Below are 13,436 nucleotides of genomic sequence, written 5' to 3'. Positions count from 1 at the left end.
CATGCTTGTAATCCCAGCTACTCAGGAGGCTGAGGCAGGAGAATCACTTGAACCCGGGAGGCGGCGGTTGCAGTGAGCCGATATTGCGCCACTGCACTCCAGCCTAGCGACAGAGCTAGACTCGGTCTCAAAAGAAAAAGAGTAACTCTTATTAACACCTGGAAGAACTTATAGCACCACCTACTGTTTCAAGCTAAAATTTCCTCTGTTAAAAGACATGGCTTTTTAAAAAATATTACTTAGGAGAAGAAAGTGTCATAAATCAAGGAGCTGTAATTCCTTACAGTTATTTAGGGAAATAAAGGTGAACGGTCATCGTTGTTTATAGTGTTTGTAATCATAGCTGTGAGCTGCTGATGTGTAAATTGCTGCTGCCAGATCCAGGAAGTGAAGCAGTAATAATAATGATAATAATGTATTAAGTATTTTTTCTATGCTGTGTACTGTTCTGAGTACGTAACGTGGATTATCTCATTTAAACACCCCATTACTCTACAAGAGAGACGTATTGTTATATGCATTTGACAAATTAAAGAAGAAGCAAGGCACAGAGAAGTAATTTAGCCAAGACCACACACCTAGTAAGTAATAGAGCTGGTTTTATATTTGAACCCAGGTAGTTTGACTCACTGGAGAGTAACAAAGAACTCTCTCCTAATGATCGGTACCTCACATGTGTCTGTCTTCAAGACACACCAGCAATGTGACTCATTTTCCTATTTCCACCTGATTTCTTTTTTAGATAGTATGAATAATACACTATTGTGTTCAAGACTATATTTTATTCACACAAGTAATATCCATAGTAATTATAGTGGATGTTTCTGTACTACTACGTGCTAGGTACTCTTTGAAGTACTTTACCTCCATTACTTTATTCTTTTCAGCAACCCTATGAATTACTATTTTAATCCTTATTTTATAGGTGAGGAAATAATTAAGTAACTATTCGAGATCATACAACTAGGAAGTGACAAAGGCAGTATTAGAACCCAGATAGTGGCTGCAGAGTCTGTGTAGTATACCACAGCGCTTATAAATAGTTATTTTAAAATAGTACAAGTAAATTTGGGTATAACAGAAATAACTGAGGCAGTGCTCAGATCTGGAGAAAAAATGTTAAGGTGGAATGAAGATGCCTGAAGTTTAGGAAAGACTGATTTAAGTGGTTTAGAATTTTTGGCCGCATGCGATGGCTTACACCTGTAATCCCAGCACTTTGGGAAGCTGAGCTGGGCAGATCATGAGGTCAGGAGTTTGAGACCAGCCTGGCCAACATGGTGAAACCCCATCTGTACTAAAAATACAAAAATTAGCCGGGCATGGTGGTGCACACCTGTAATCCCAGCTACTCAGGAGGCTGAGGCAGGAGAATCGCTTGAACCCAGCAGGCAGAGGTTGCAGTGAGCTGAGATCACGCCACTGCACTCCAGCCTGGGTGACAGAGCAAGATTCTGTCTCAAAAAAAATTTTTTATATCATAAATAATTCTGCATTGAATATCTTCCTGGGCACTCTTGGTAGAATTTCTCTAGGGTAGATACAGGGATGTGAATTCACTGAGTTATTGTTTTGCAGAATGGCTGTGCCAGCATGTTTTAATCTCTGTCATTTGGTTACTTTAGCGAAGTTTTATGCAGTTTTTCTCCCTAAGTGTTTCTAGAATTTGTAGTCCACTGAGGACTATTGGTAATAATACCAGTTAAGCAAAATCTGGTTGCTTATTACTCATAAGAAAATCTACATTCTTACCAAAGAAATGTACTGAACTTACTCCACTATTACAGAAGCTACTATATCATCAAATATTTTGTTCATTCTACCAGAACACCAAATTTCTGAATTAGAATGCAGGGGCTATGAGAGATAATGCCATCTAGTGGTCAAACTAAACTCTGGTTCCTAGAGATTCTTAGTCTTCAAAGTGTAGAAAAATTATCAGAGAAGCTTGTTAAAAAATGAGATTCAGAAGGAAAGACAGAGAGAGAGAGAGAGAGAGAATGTGTGTGTGTAGAGGGTGGAGGGGGCGGGTGGGTGGATGGGGAATGTCCAGGAAGCTGCATAAAAAGCAGCCTGTATGGTTGTTGGTTTTGATGTGTGTGGTCTAAACTGCCCTAGAATTTGGTTCAGCATTTGGCCCAGTTCCCTCTTCTCCTTAATCCTCTTCTCCAGCAGCTGCTGTAGTACCTCCTGAGTTACGTGGGAGTGGTGGGGATGTTCTGGGACTATTTTCGGTTGAAGAGGACCAGCTCAGCTTGCACGCAGGGGCGGGATGGGAACAAGACTAATGTATTTGCGGATGGATTAGGAGAGCCCAAACAATGACCTCGGTTTTGCCAAATCCATTTGCATTTTCTCCTTACCGATTTCTGTTGACCTCATTGCTACTTTTGACTCTGGGGTTAATCCCCTCCTTTTTAAAAAATTCTGTCCTTCTTCATATCCTTCAGCCTGGTGTACAGGCTCTCCATAATTGGACAGTAGCCCATCTTCCGGCTCCCTCAGTGAGAATCCCACTGTACACATTTATCTTTCAGAATCCCACAGAATCATTATTACGCCTTTTCTCATACTGCTTATCCCTCTGAAATTCTTACTCCTCATTTTTTATTCATTTACTGCAGACTTTAAGCCTTTTATACATCTTCAAAAATTCAGAAGACACACAAACTGAAAGGAGCACTTCTTGGATCATTTAGTGTTTATCTCTCACTAGTTTCCCACCATATTTAGCTTGTACCCTCATACCAGCACGTTATCAAATAACGTTTCTTATTGTTGTAAATACTCCACCCATCTGTCTATCATCTATGTATTATTCATTCATTTCTTATGTTGTTTCCTTTGTCTTCAATATAAATTCAATTCATTCTTCAGATGCCACCCACTCAACTAAGCCAAATGTAACTATACTCAGCTTCATTCACTGATTTCCTTCTCTGAGATCTGCTAGCGCTGAGAGTCTACTACTTTAACCACTTTAACCCTTCATTACACATTCCCATGTGTTTATGAACTCTATGTTAGATTTCTCCTTCTGCTCTCCAGTAAATTGTAAGCCACGAGGACCAAGACTATTTTATGTAATTATTGATATTTTCCAAAATTGCATGTTCTCAGCTGCATAATATGACTTAGCTGACATGTTTCCATTGTCTGAGTTGTCCTTATACTCATCTTGCTCTAAAAGAAGAGGAAAATGACAATTTTATTAAGCACTTCCTATGTGTCAGATACCATGCTTAGAATTTTACATGTATATATATATATACACACACAGACACACACACACACAGATACACACACACACATATATATATTTTTTATCTTATTTTATTTTTTAGATGGAGTCTCACTCTGTCACCTGGGCTGGAGTGCAGTGGCATGATCTTGGCTCACTGCAACCTCTGCCTCCCAGGTTCAAGCAGTTCTCCTGCCTCAGCCTCCCAAGTAGCTGGGATTACTGGCGCCCACCACCATGACCAGCTAATTTTTGATTTTTAGTAGAGACAGGGTTTCACCATGTTGGCCAGGCTGGTCTCCAACTCCTGACCTCAGGTGATCCACCCGCCTTGGCCTCCCAAAGTGCTGGGATTACAGGCATGAGCCATTGTGCCCAGCTGGAATTTTACTTATATTTATGTTATTTAAAACTTAAAAGCCCTGTGAGTGGAATGTTATACATTTTGTAGGTTAGAACAGTTGGACTCAGAAATATTTAATACATTGTGTAGCTGTAATTAAGAAGTCAGCATTTGGACCCGGGCCCATCTGACGCCCAAACCCATACCCTTTGTGCCACCTCATTGCTTCCATTTGAGTTTGGAACCCTCACTTTGTGGTGTTTTGCAGTGATGCTTTGCATTCCTGCTCTTTCCTTCCTCAGAAAGAGTCTCTCTCAGGAATGTAAAGTGGCACTTTACCCTGGAATGATATCCTGTCCCGCTCCCTACACTCTACTTCAGGCCAAAGTGGAAACACCCTTCTTCACTCACAGTCTCCCTGATGCTTCAGTCAAGCAGTGTGCCCACCTGCTTTTTTTCCCTCCTTTTTTTTTTTGGACTGGCTTTACTCAATTAAGAACATTTCTTAATGTAGAATAACTCTGGGCCCTGAAATACTGGGGTGCTTTAAAGAACACTTGTGGGGAAAACTTACTTGCATGTTAAGCCTCCTCCATGCTCACTTTGGGGGTGCACGTGATCTCACTGAATATAGTGACTTTTGGAGCTCTTTGTATAACTAGCCATGGAGAACTTCCAGACTAACTCAATACAAATCTGGATTTGCTTGGTTGTGTTTTCTGCCACAGGGATTCAGAGCAAGCCCTCGGCATCTTAGAAGACGAGTTGCAGCGGCCGCAGCTGCCCGTCTGGAAGAAGTGAAGCCCGTGGTGGAAGTTCACCATCAGAGTGAGCAAGAAACTTCAGTGAGGAAACGAAGAATCAAGAAGAGCAGCCGAGTCCAGCCAGAATTTTATCACTCTGTTCAAGGTGCTTCAATCAGGAGGCCTGTAAGTAGAGAACTGTCTTTTATAAAAATATTAAATTCACTGTCAAATCATGTGGTTGTTCTTTTAGTTTAAAAACATTATCAGATTAACTTTGAATAATTAGGTTGTTGTTATTCCCAACAAGTGGCAGCATACTCACATGAGTTCCAGCAAGGAATAGGGTTTCATAGAATGTTCTAGGATGGATAGATAGTTGACAAAAAAGCAAGAGTTAGTCACTGTCAGGCAGCTGATATGAAAGCTGGTGAACTCCCAGCCCTGCTGAAGTTGGGGTTCTAGAATGAGGATGGGGACATAGAGTCAACAAATCTAGGTGTGGTAATGAGAGAACTGATGAAGAGGATGACAACAAAACCAGTGTCAGGATAGGAGAAGCAGTGGAGGAAGGTGGGGCTGGAGTCTTGGGCAGTAGCAGTGGCTGAACTCCTCCTGGAGGTTCTTGAGCCAGTGAGGCCTGTGCGTCCCTCCACACCCAGCCTAGGGTAACTCTAAGTGTCCTGGCCTTCTCAGGTGTGGCCTTTGTATTGTTATAAGGCAGCACCATTGTCTTTTTCTAACCTGGTGCCCTGTTGGCCACAATGCCACCTTTCTTCAGAAACTCAGGGCTCAACTAGGAGCTGGTCTTCATCCCCTTCTCACATCCTGAGCACGTTGTTCTGTGTGCTCTGATTTTTCTTTCCTTGGTTCTGGCTCATGGGCTTTTTACCAAGGCTGGGGCTTAGAAAATGCCATTTTAAAACTTGTAAAGTAATTTTATGACTGCAATAATTTTATTTGCTTTGGCATTAGAAAAAAGTGTCTGTATGGCTCATCTCTATGCTGTGGGGAGCCTGTTGTTGTTTCTCGTGCCAACATAGGGGAGCCATCAAGATTTGGCTTGAAAATGTCTTTGTAAATTATTGAAACAGAACTGCCCTTCTGTGGGGGTAACTGTGTGGCAGGCACATGTGGAGACTGTGCGAAGGCCAAGAGAATGTCTGACTCAGTAACCAGGCCAACAACAATGGAAAGAAGTTAAATTCCTTTACAGAAAAGGATCTGTTTATCATAACCAATTGAAAAAAAAGTACATATTTAGAAATGAGGGTTTATTTTTCATGATTCAATAAAACAAAGGCTAAGTAGAATTTGGTATCTATGCAGAGAAATATGAAATGGTAGGAAAATTTACTCATTCAACAAACATGCATTTTATATAGAAAATAAGGGACACACAGATATGTGTTAACTAACAGTTACTGAGGGCTAAGTGTGTAACAGGCATTATTTTATGTCACTTATTTAACAATTCTATGAGGTAGATGTTATGATTCCCATTTTATGGATAATGAAACTGAGCCCCAGAGAGGATACATAACTTGCCTCAGGTTACCTAGTTGTTTGGGGTAGAGTTTAGGATTTGGATCTAGGTGGCCTGCCTCCAGAACCCAAGCATGTACCTCTACCATCTGTTACTTTCCTGTAGTACCTGGTCACTAGGAAATCACAGTCGAGTCAATCAACAGACGTGAAAACAAGCAATTATAATGCATGTTCTGTGCTTTGAAAGTACTGTTCTAGAGTTATACACAAGGCATTATGGAATCATCTTGGATCTCCAGAAATATTTACAGATAAGCAGACACCTGAGATGAGTCCTGAGAGATAAGGAGGAATTTACCAAGTACAAAGTAGAAGTAGGTATCTTCTGCATGAGAAAAACATATATAAAAGCACAGAGATGTGGGAGGGTATGGCATTCTCAGTGAACAGCTTGAGGTGGTGCTGGCACATGAGACTGGTGGGTTGGGTAGAGGCCAGATTAGATAGAAAGGGCTTGTACATTATGCTAAATATTTGAACTTATTTTGTGTAATAGGCATCAGTTGAAGGTAGGGAATAGGTGAATTGTTTCTCTTGCCAGGAGTCTAGCTAATTCTTTGCTTCTTCTAATCTCCCCATGTGGATCAGGATTGAGAAGTAAGTGACTATCATTAAAGTTTAGAAACTCTCAACCATCATTATTCTCTCACAAGCCCTCTACATAACTGCCTTGGTTAATAAGACATAGTCTTTATGCCTCTGTGACTTTGAACCTGCTGTCTACTTTGCCCTCGAATGTTTTTCCTTATTCTTTGTTTGCCTGGTAAACTTCAATTCATCTTTTGAGACTGACTCATGCTCGGATAGGTCAGGTGAAGTCTTTTCTGATCCTTCCTATCAGAGTGAGGTGCCCTTAGTTTTGATTCTCAGCACTAGGTATAAACCTCCAACATAGCAGCTACCCCAGCAAAAAAGGAGGTCTCTGCAGTAAGACTCACGTGGGTTCAAATCCTGCTCTGTGTATCTGCAGGAAACAGCACACTAAGAGGATTTAACTGAAGAGAGTTTAATGAAGGCACTATTTACAGAAATGTGGGCAGGGCTAAGGTGCTTCATCAGCCTATAGGTGGAGCCTACTTACCTTCAACTCCTGGTCTAAGGGGCAGCAGAGGGCAGTGGTCTTAATTGATCCTGGTAGGAAGAGCTGGAGCCATGGAAGAGCCCTTCCACAAGGATGGTGCCTGAGGGTTGCAGCTACTGCCAGAACCTAGTGAGTCAGGAGGGAGCAGGGCGAATAAATATACTGCTCTCTTAGCTCGTGCTCTCAGTGGTATCTCCTGTTGACCCAACCTACCTAGAAGCTGGAGGGCAAAGGAACTTGGGTGATGCAGATCACAGCCATCAGTCTCCCAGGGACTGAGCAAGGAAGAGATGGACAGACAATCTGAGAGGGTTACAGTGACAGCAGAGAATAAAAACATACCTACCTGGTGGCCGAGCATGGTGGCTCACTCCTGTAATCCCAGCACCTTGGGATACCAAGGTGGGCAAAACACTTGAGGCCAGGAGTTTGAGACCAGCCTAGCCAACATGGCAAAACCCCTTCTCTACTAAAAGTACAAAAATTAGCCAGGTGTGGTGGCACACGCCTGTAATCCCAGCTACTCGGGAGGTGGAAGCAGGATAATCGCTTGAACCAGGAGTTGGAGGTTGCAGGGAGCCAAGATCGTGCCATTGCACTCCAGCCTTGGCAATAGAGCGAGACTACGTCTCAAAAATAAATAAATAAATAAATAAAAACAACCCCCCCCCCAAAAAAAAACCACTTAGTATTCTTTGCCAAGATATTTCAATTCTCTGAGAATCAGTTTCCTTATTATAAAGTGATAATAAGGGAAAGGACACCCTTCTCAACAAATAGAAAAGTTTGGGCTAGCCACATGTAGGAGAATGAAACCGATCCTCATCTCTCACCTTATACAAAAATCAACTCAAGATAGATTAAGGACTTAAACCTAAGACCTGAAACTATAAAAATTATAGAAGATAACATTGGAAAAACCCTTCTAGACATTGGCTTAGGCAAAGATTTCATGACTGAGAACCCAAAAGCAAATGCAGTAAAAACAAAGATAAATAGTTGGGGCTTAATTAAACTAAAGAGCTTTTGCATGGCAAAAGGAACAGTCATCAGAGTAAAGAGACAGCCCACAAAGTGGGAGAAAATCTGCACAATCTATACATCTGACAAAGGACTAATATCCAGAATCTACAATGAACTCAAACAAATCAGCAAGAAAAAAAACAAACAGTCCCATCAGAAAGTGGGCTAAGGACATGAATAGACAGTTCTCAAAAGACAATGATATACAAATGGCCAACAGACATAGGAGAAAATGCTCAACTTCACTAATGATCAGGCAAATGCAAATCAAAACCGCAAGGTGATACCACCTCACTCCTGCAAGAATGGCCATAATGAAAATATCAAAAAACGGTTGATGTTGGCGTGGATGTGGTGATCAGGGAACACTTCTACACTGCTGGTGGGAATGTAAACTAGTACAGCCACTGTATTAGTTTGTTTTCATGCTGCTGATAAAGACATACCTGAGACTGGGAAGAAAAAGAGGTTTAATTGGACTTACAGTTCCATATGGCTGGGGAGGCCTCAGAATCGTGGGAGGTGAAAGGCACTTCTTAACATGGTGGTGGCAAGAGAAAATAAGGAAGAAGCAAAAGCAGAAACCCCTGATAAACCCATCAGATCTCATGAGACTTATTCACTATCATGAGAATAGCATGAGGAAGACCGACACCCATGATTGAATTACCTCCCACTGGGTCCATCCCACAACACGTGGGAATTCTGGGAGATACAATTCAAGTTGAGATTTGGGTGGGGACACAGCCAAACCATATCAGCCACTATGGAAAACAGTGTGGAGATTCCTTAAAGAACTAAAAGTAGGACTACCATTTGATCCAGCAATCCCACTACTGGGTATCTACCCAGAAGAAAAGAAGTCATTATACGAAAAATATACTTGTACACATGTGTTTATAGCAGTACAATTCACAATTCCAAAATTGTGGGACCAACCCAAATGCCCATCAATCAACGAGTGGATAAAGAAACTGTGGTGTGTCTATACGATGGAATACTACTCAGCCATAAAAAGGAATGAATTAACAGAATTTGCAGTGACCTGGATGAGATTGGAGACTATTATTCTAAGTGAAGTAACTCAGGAATGGAAAACCAAACATCATATGTTCTCACTGACATGTGGGAGCTAAGCTATGAGGACTCAAAGTCGTAAGAATGATAAAATGGACTGTGGGGACTTGGGAGGAAGAGTATGAGGAGGGCGAGGGATAAAAGCCAACAGTATGGTACAATGTATACTGCTTGGGTGATGGGTGCACCAAAATCTCACAAATCACCACTAAAGAACTTACTCATGTAACCAAATACCACCTGTACCTCAATAACTTCTGGAAAAATAAAAAATAAATAAAGTGATAACAATAGCTACCATATAGAGTCATGAGGATGAACTGAGCTGACATATGGAAAGACCTGCATAGAATAAACAATAAATAGTAGTTTCTTCCTTTTATTCCTCCTCCCCTAGACCATGAATTCTTTGAGGCCCATATCAAGGGTTCTAGAATATCTCCTGGCATCTGGCGTTTGGCATTTGGCATCTGAGTGAATACTATTGACTAAGTGAGTGAATGATGTATGAAAGATAGCTAATGATGACTGGTACAATTAGTAAGCATTATAGGAATTCAGAGAACAAAGAGGGGACCCCCACCCCTAAATAGGTTGGTTAAGGCATAATTACTTTATGGAAAAGTTGGGATTGAGTTGGGCTTTAAAATATGGGTAGTGCTGGGCGTGGCGGCTCACACCTGTAATCCCAGTACTTTGGGAGGCTGAGGTGGGAGGATCACTTGAGCTCAAGAGTTTGAAACCAGCCTGGGCAACATAGGGAGACCCTATCTCTACTAAAAATTAAAAACAAATTAGCCAGTCATGGTGGTGCACGCCTGTAGTCCCAGCTACTTGAGAGGCTGAGGTGGGAGAATCACTTGAGCCCGGAGTTCCAGGCTGCAGTAAGCCATGATCATGCTGCTGTACTCCAGCCTGAGTGACAGAGCAAGACACTGTCTGAAAAAAAAAAAAAAAAAAAAGGATAGGAATTGGCTGAGTAGCAGATGCTGGGTCCGGGAAGTGGAGTAAGCAAAAGTGCTGAGAACTGACTGGATGTGGGGATTTATATGAGAGAAATACAAGATAAAGCTGGAAAAAATAGTTAGGGGCCAACATACATTTCAGACAACCACTGGTTTAAGCTTTCTTTTCTGTGCTTCTGAAGACACTGTAATAGGTGAGTAGTGTGATCATAGCATGATTTTAGGAGGATTAAACATGTGCAGGGTACATCAGGAGAGCAGGACAGTTAGGTAGCTGTGGCAGCCTAGCAGTGAGGTGATTAGGGCCTGAATTTGGGCCTAACTCATGGTGTTCTGCTGACATCTGCTGATGACTGCTGGTGGGGAATCTGAGGATGGCCTCACCCTCTCTCCTGAAGGATCTGTTGGAAGAGAGGGAGATTAGAGGGCAGCAAATAGCAGTGGAGATTACTCAGTTGCTTGGGCAAAAAACCATTCTGAGGAGTGTTTTTTTTTGAGACGGAGTCTTGCTCTCTTGCCCGGGCTGGAGTGCAGTGGTGCGATCTCAGCTCACTGCAAGCTCCACCGAGGAGTTTTCTTTTTTTTTGAGACAGGGTTTTGCTCTGTCACCCAGGCTGGAGTGCAGTCGCACAATCACGGCTCACTGCAGCCTCAACCTCTTGGGCTCAACCTTCCCATCTCAGCCTCCTGAGTAGCTTAGACTATAGGCAGGTGCCAGCATGCCTGGCTAATTTTTTTTTTTTTTTTTTTTGAGACGGAGTCTCACTCTGTCGCCCAGGCTGGAGTGCAGTGGCTCAATCTCGGCTCACTGCAAGCTCCACCTCCCGGTTCACGCCATTCTCCTGCCTCAGCCTTCTGGGTAGCTGGGACTACAGGTGCCCGCTACCACGCCTCATGCCTGGCTAATTTTAACTTTTTTTTTGTAGAGGTGGAGTCTGTCTGTGTTGTCCTGGTTGGTCTTGAACTCCTGGGCTCAAGAGAACACCTTGGCCCCCCAAAGTGCTGGGATTATAGGCATGAGCCACCACATCCAGCTGGGAGAGTTCTTCAGGGTGTCTTACTGCATCTCCTGTCGGTTGTCTGAGAGACTGGACGTTGTCAGAGTTGGTAGTGAGAAGGCTGTTGGCTCCTTGTCTCACACAATTCCTGTGCAGGCTTCTAGAACCTTATGGCCTCTGCCGACATTTCCCTGCTGTTAATGCCATATATGAGCTTGAACTGAGGCTTTGTGTCCTCTTCTGGATTTGGTTAGGTGCAGCCAGTAGTGCCTGCTAGAGCCACCCTATTCAACATGCGTCTAAAGCCTGTGTCTTTTCTAAACGTACACATTTGGAGAAAATCAGTGTTATGACGTGTTGCCATGAAAGCAACTCTGATTATAGCTTGGAGATGGAGTAAAAATAAATCAGTTATGGTGATTCAGGATTACTTGAATGACTTTATATGAAGCACTCAAGGCATTTCTAGTGGCAATCTAAATAAGAAATAGGCCCATGAGTGAGAAAGACTGAAAACAGAAGTAACTGCAAAGGAGATGAGTCAGAAAGCGTGACTGTGCAGTTTTAGCTACTTTCAGTCAGACCATCCTCTTGAAGTGTTATGTGAAATGCAAATACTTTAGCATCCTTAGCTGTTTTAACCTATTTACTTATTCTGGATTTGTAAGCTATATGCAAATATACCTATAAGAATTTGTAATGGGGATCACTAATAAGAACTTAATAATATCTAGATTTTTTATTTTACTCCTTGTTTTAGATGTTTCTAAAAGTGAATAAACTAAAAATTTATCCTGATTTCCTCTCAGTACATATGTATTTGGATTTATACTGTATATTAAGATATGTCACTAGGATGCTTAGGAATTTTTTTTACCATCTTGAAACAGAAAAGATAATTAGATCCAGATCTCCATTTATTCCTTAATATTTTCACATTACAAAGCATTTTGTTTTGTTTCTGAATCCCAGGATTTTTAAACATCATCATCATCATCATCATAAGAACTCTTGCATTACTGCATGTTTACCTCATTGACAATACATGGGCATTGTTCTCTGCACTCTTCTCTCTTTTTCTCTCATTTTATCTTCTCAGCGATTCTCTGGAGTCGGTGCTCACTTTCCAGGGAGGAAATGTGTCAAGGTCATACAGCTGGTAGATCATGGAGTTAACATTTAAACCTAGGCACTCTTGGCTTGAGCCGTTTTTGAGTAAGGAATGGAGAACTCCCCATGATTACAATTCTAGTGCTAGACATTTATCCTCATCAGCCTTCCTGAAGTATTTTAATTACTTTGAGTCTCATTTTTCTAACTGCATAGATGGTAGATATGGGTGAAATCTTTGTGTTTTTAAACTATTACATCAGTTAAAACCTATCTTTAAAATGGTATTGAAAACCATAGGTAAACCTCAAACATCATTTTTGCCATCATTTTATTGGCAAAATTGGCCCCCTCTTTCTGTGGCAGGGCACCTAGGAGGTAGCAAGAAGTAAGCAAGAGTAATTTTGCCCTACTGCCTACTCACATGAACCTGTTAATGTACAACTTTCAGACCCAAAAAGTATTTATGTGTTTGAGATTGGGGGTGGGTATGGGGAAATAACAGTTTTAGAGCATCAGGAAATAATCAAACATACTGACTCTACTCCTGTTACATTTCACTGATTCCAGTTTTTTGCACACTGCAACAGCATTGCCTGCATTTCCTGGTGACTTAGAATCTCTGAGACTTTCTCACTGAGCTGAAAAAGTATAATTAAAAATTGCTAGTGTTCCCAGGTTATTGCCAAAGCTGCAGCTTGTTCTCCCTCCTGGCAAAATCTTAGCCTCTGAGCACCTGTTTTCTTACTTTTGGGCTCCCACCACCATCAAGCAATGGGATTTTTGAACCTGACAGTTTTGACTGAGGAGTTGGAGGACATATGGGCCTAACACAGGTGATTGGGTGATCCTCTTTTCTGAAATGGTAAGCACAAAGGAAGAAGCAGGTTTGGATTGAGGATTGGAAAGAAAAATTTCTGATTTGGATATGTGAAGTTTGAAATAACTATTAGATATTCTTGTGTCTGGATTTCATGGAAGATGTGAGAATTATTTGTACATAGATGTTATTAAATCTATAAGACTGGGTGGGATGACTCCGAAAATGAATTTGATAGAGAAGAGAAGACACTTGAGGTCTCAGCCTTGGAGTCTGCCAGTGATGAGAGTTTGGGAAGAGGACTGAGGATCGCTTATAACTTCCAACTCTTCACTCAGAAATATAAATGCCTTAAGCAGACATGGGTCTAGGTAGCTCTTGACTTTGATTTAAGGCTATTCATTTTAGGCCAAGAAAAGGCCACTCAGGTAGAGACTAGAGAAAATAGCAGGAAGTGAAGTCCCAGATGTACTCATTAGATTTTCCC

The 13,436-nt window shown here is 41.6% G+C and overlaps 1 protein-coding gene across 6 annotated transcripts in view; it reads left to right on the top strand.

Annotated features, from left to right (window-relative positions):
• The window catches only part of DST (dystonin), a 494,203-nt gene that overhangs the window by 49,960 nt on the left and 430,807 nt on the right, over positions 1-13,436 (top strand). For all 6 annotated transcript variants that reach the window (XM_024929292.4, XM_063604922.1, XM_008954352.4 and 3 more), the window contains exon 3: positions 4,313-4,513. In XM_024929292.4, the coding sequence (XP_024785060.4) occupies positions 4,313-4,513 (201 nt within the window). The remainder of the gene's footprint in view (positions 1-4,312; positions 4,514-13,436) is intronic.

This window comes from Pan paniscus, chromosome 5 (genome assembly GCF_029289425.2).
Source record: "Pan paniscus chromosome 5, NHGRI_mPanPan1-v2.0_pri, whole genome shotgun sequence".
NCBI classification, from domain to species: domain Eukaryota; kingdom Metazoa; phylum Chordata; class Mammalia; order Primates; family Hominidae; genus Pan; species Pan paniscus.
Note: the sequence above shows the minus strand (reverse complement) of the source record. Positions and strands in the feature narration are given on the sequence as shown.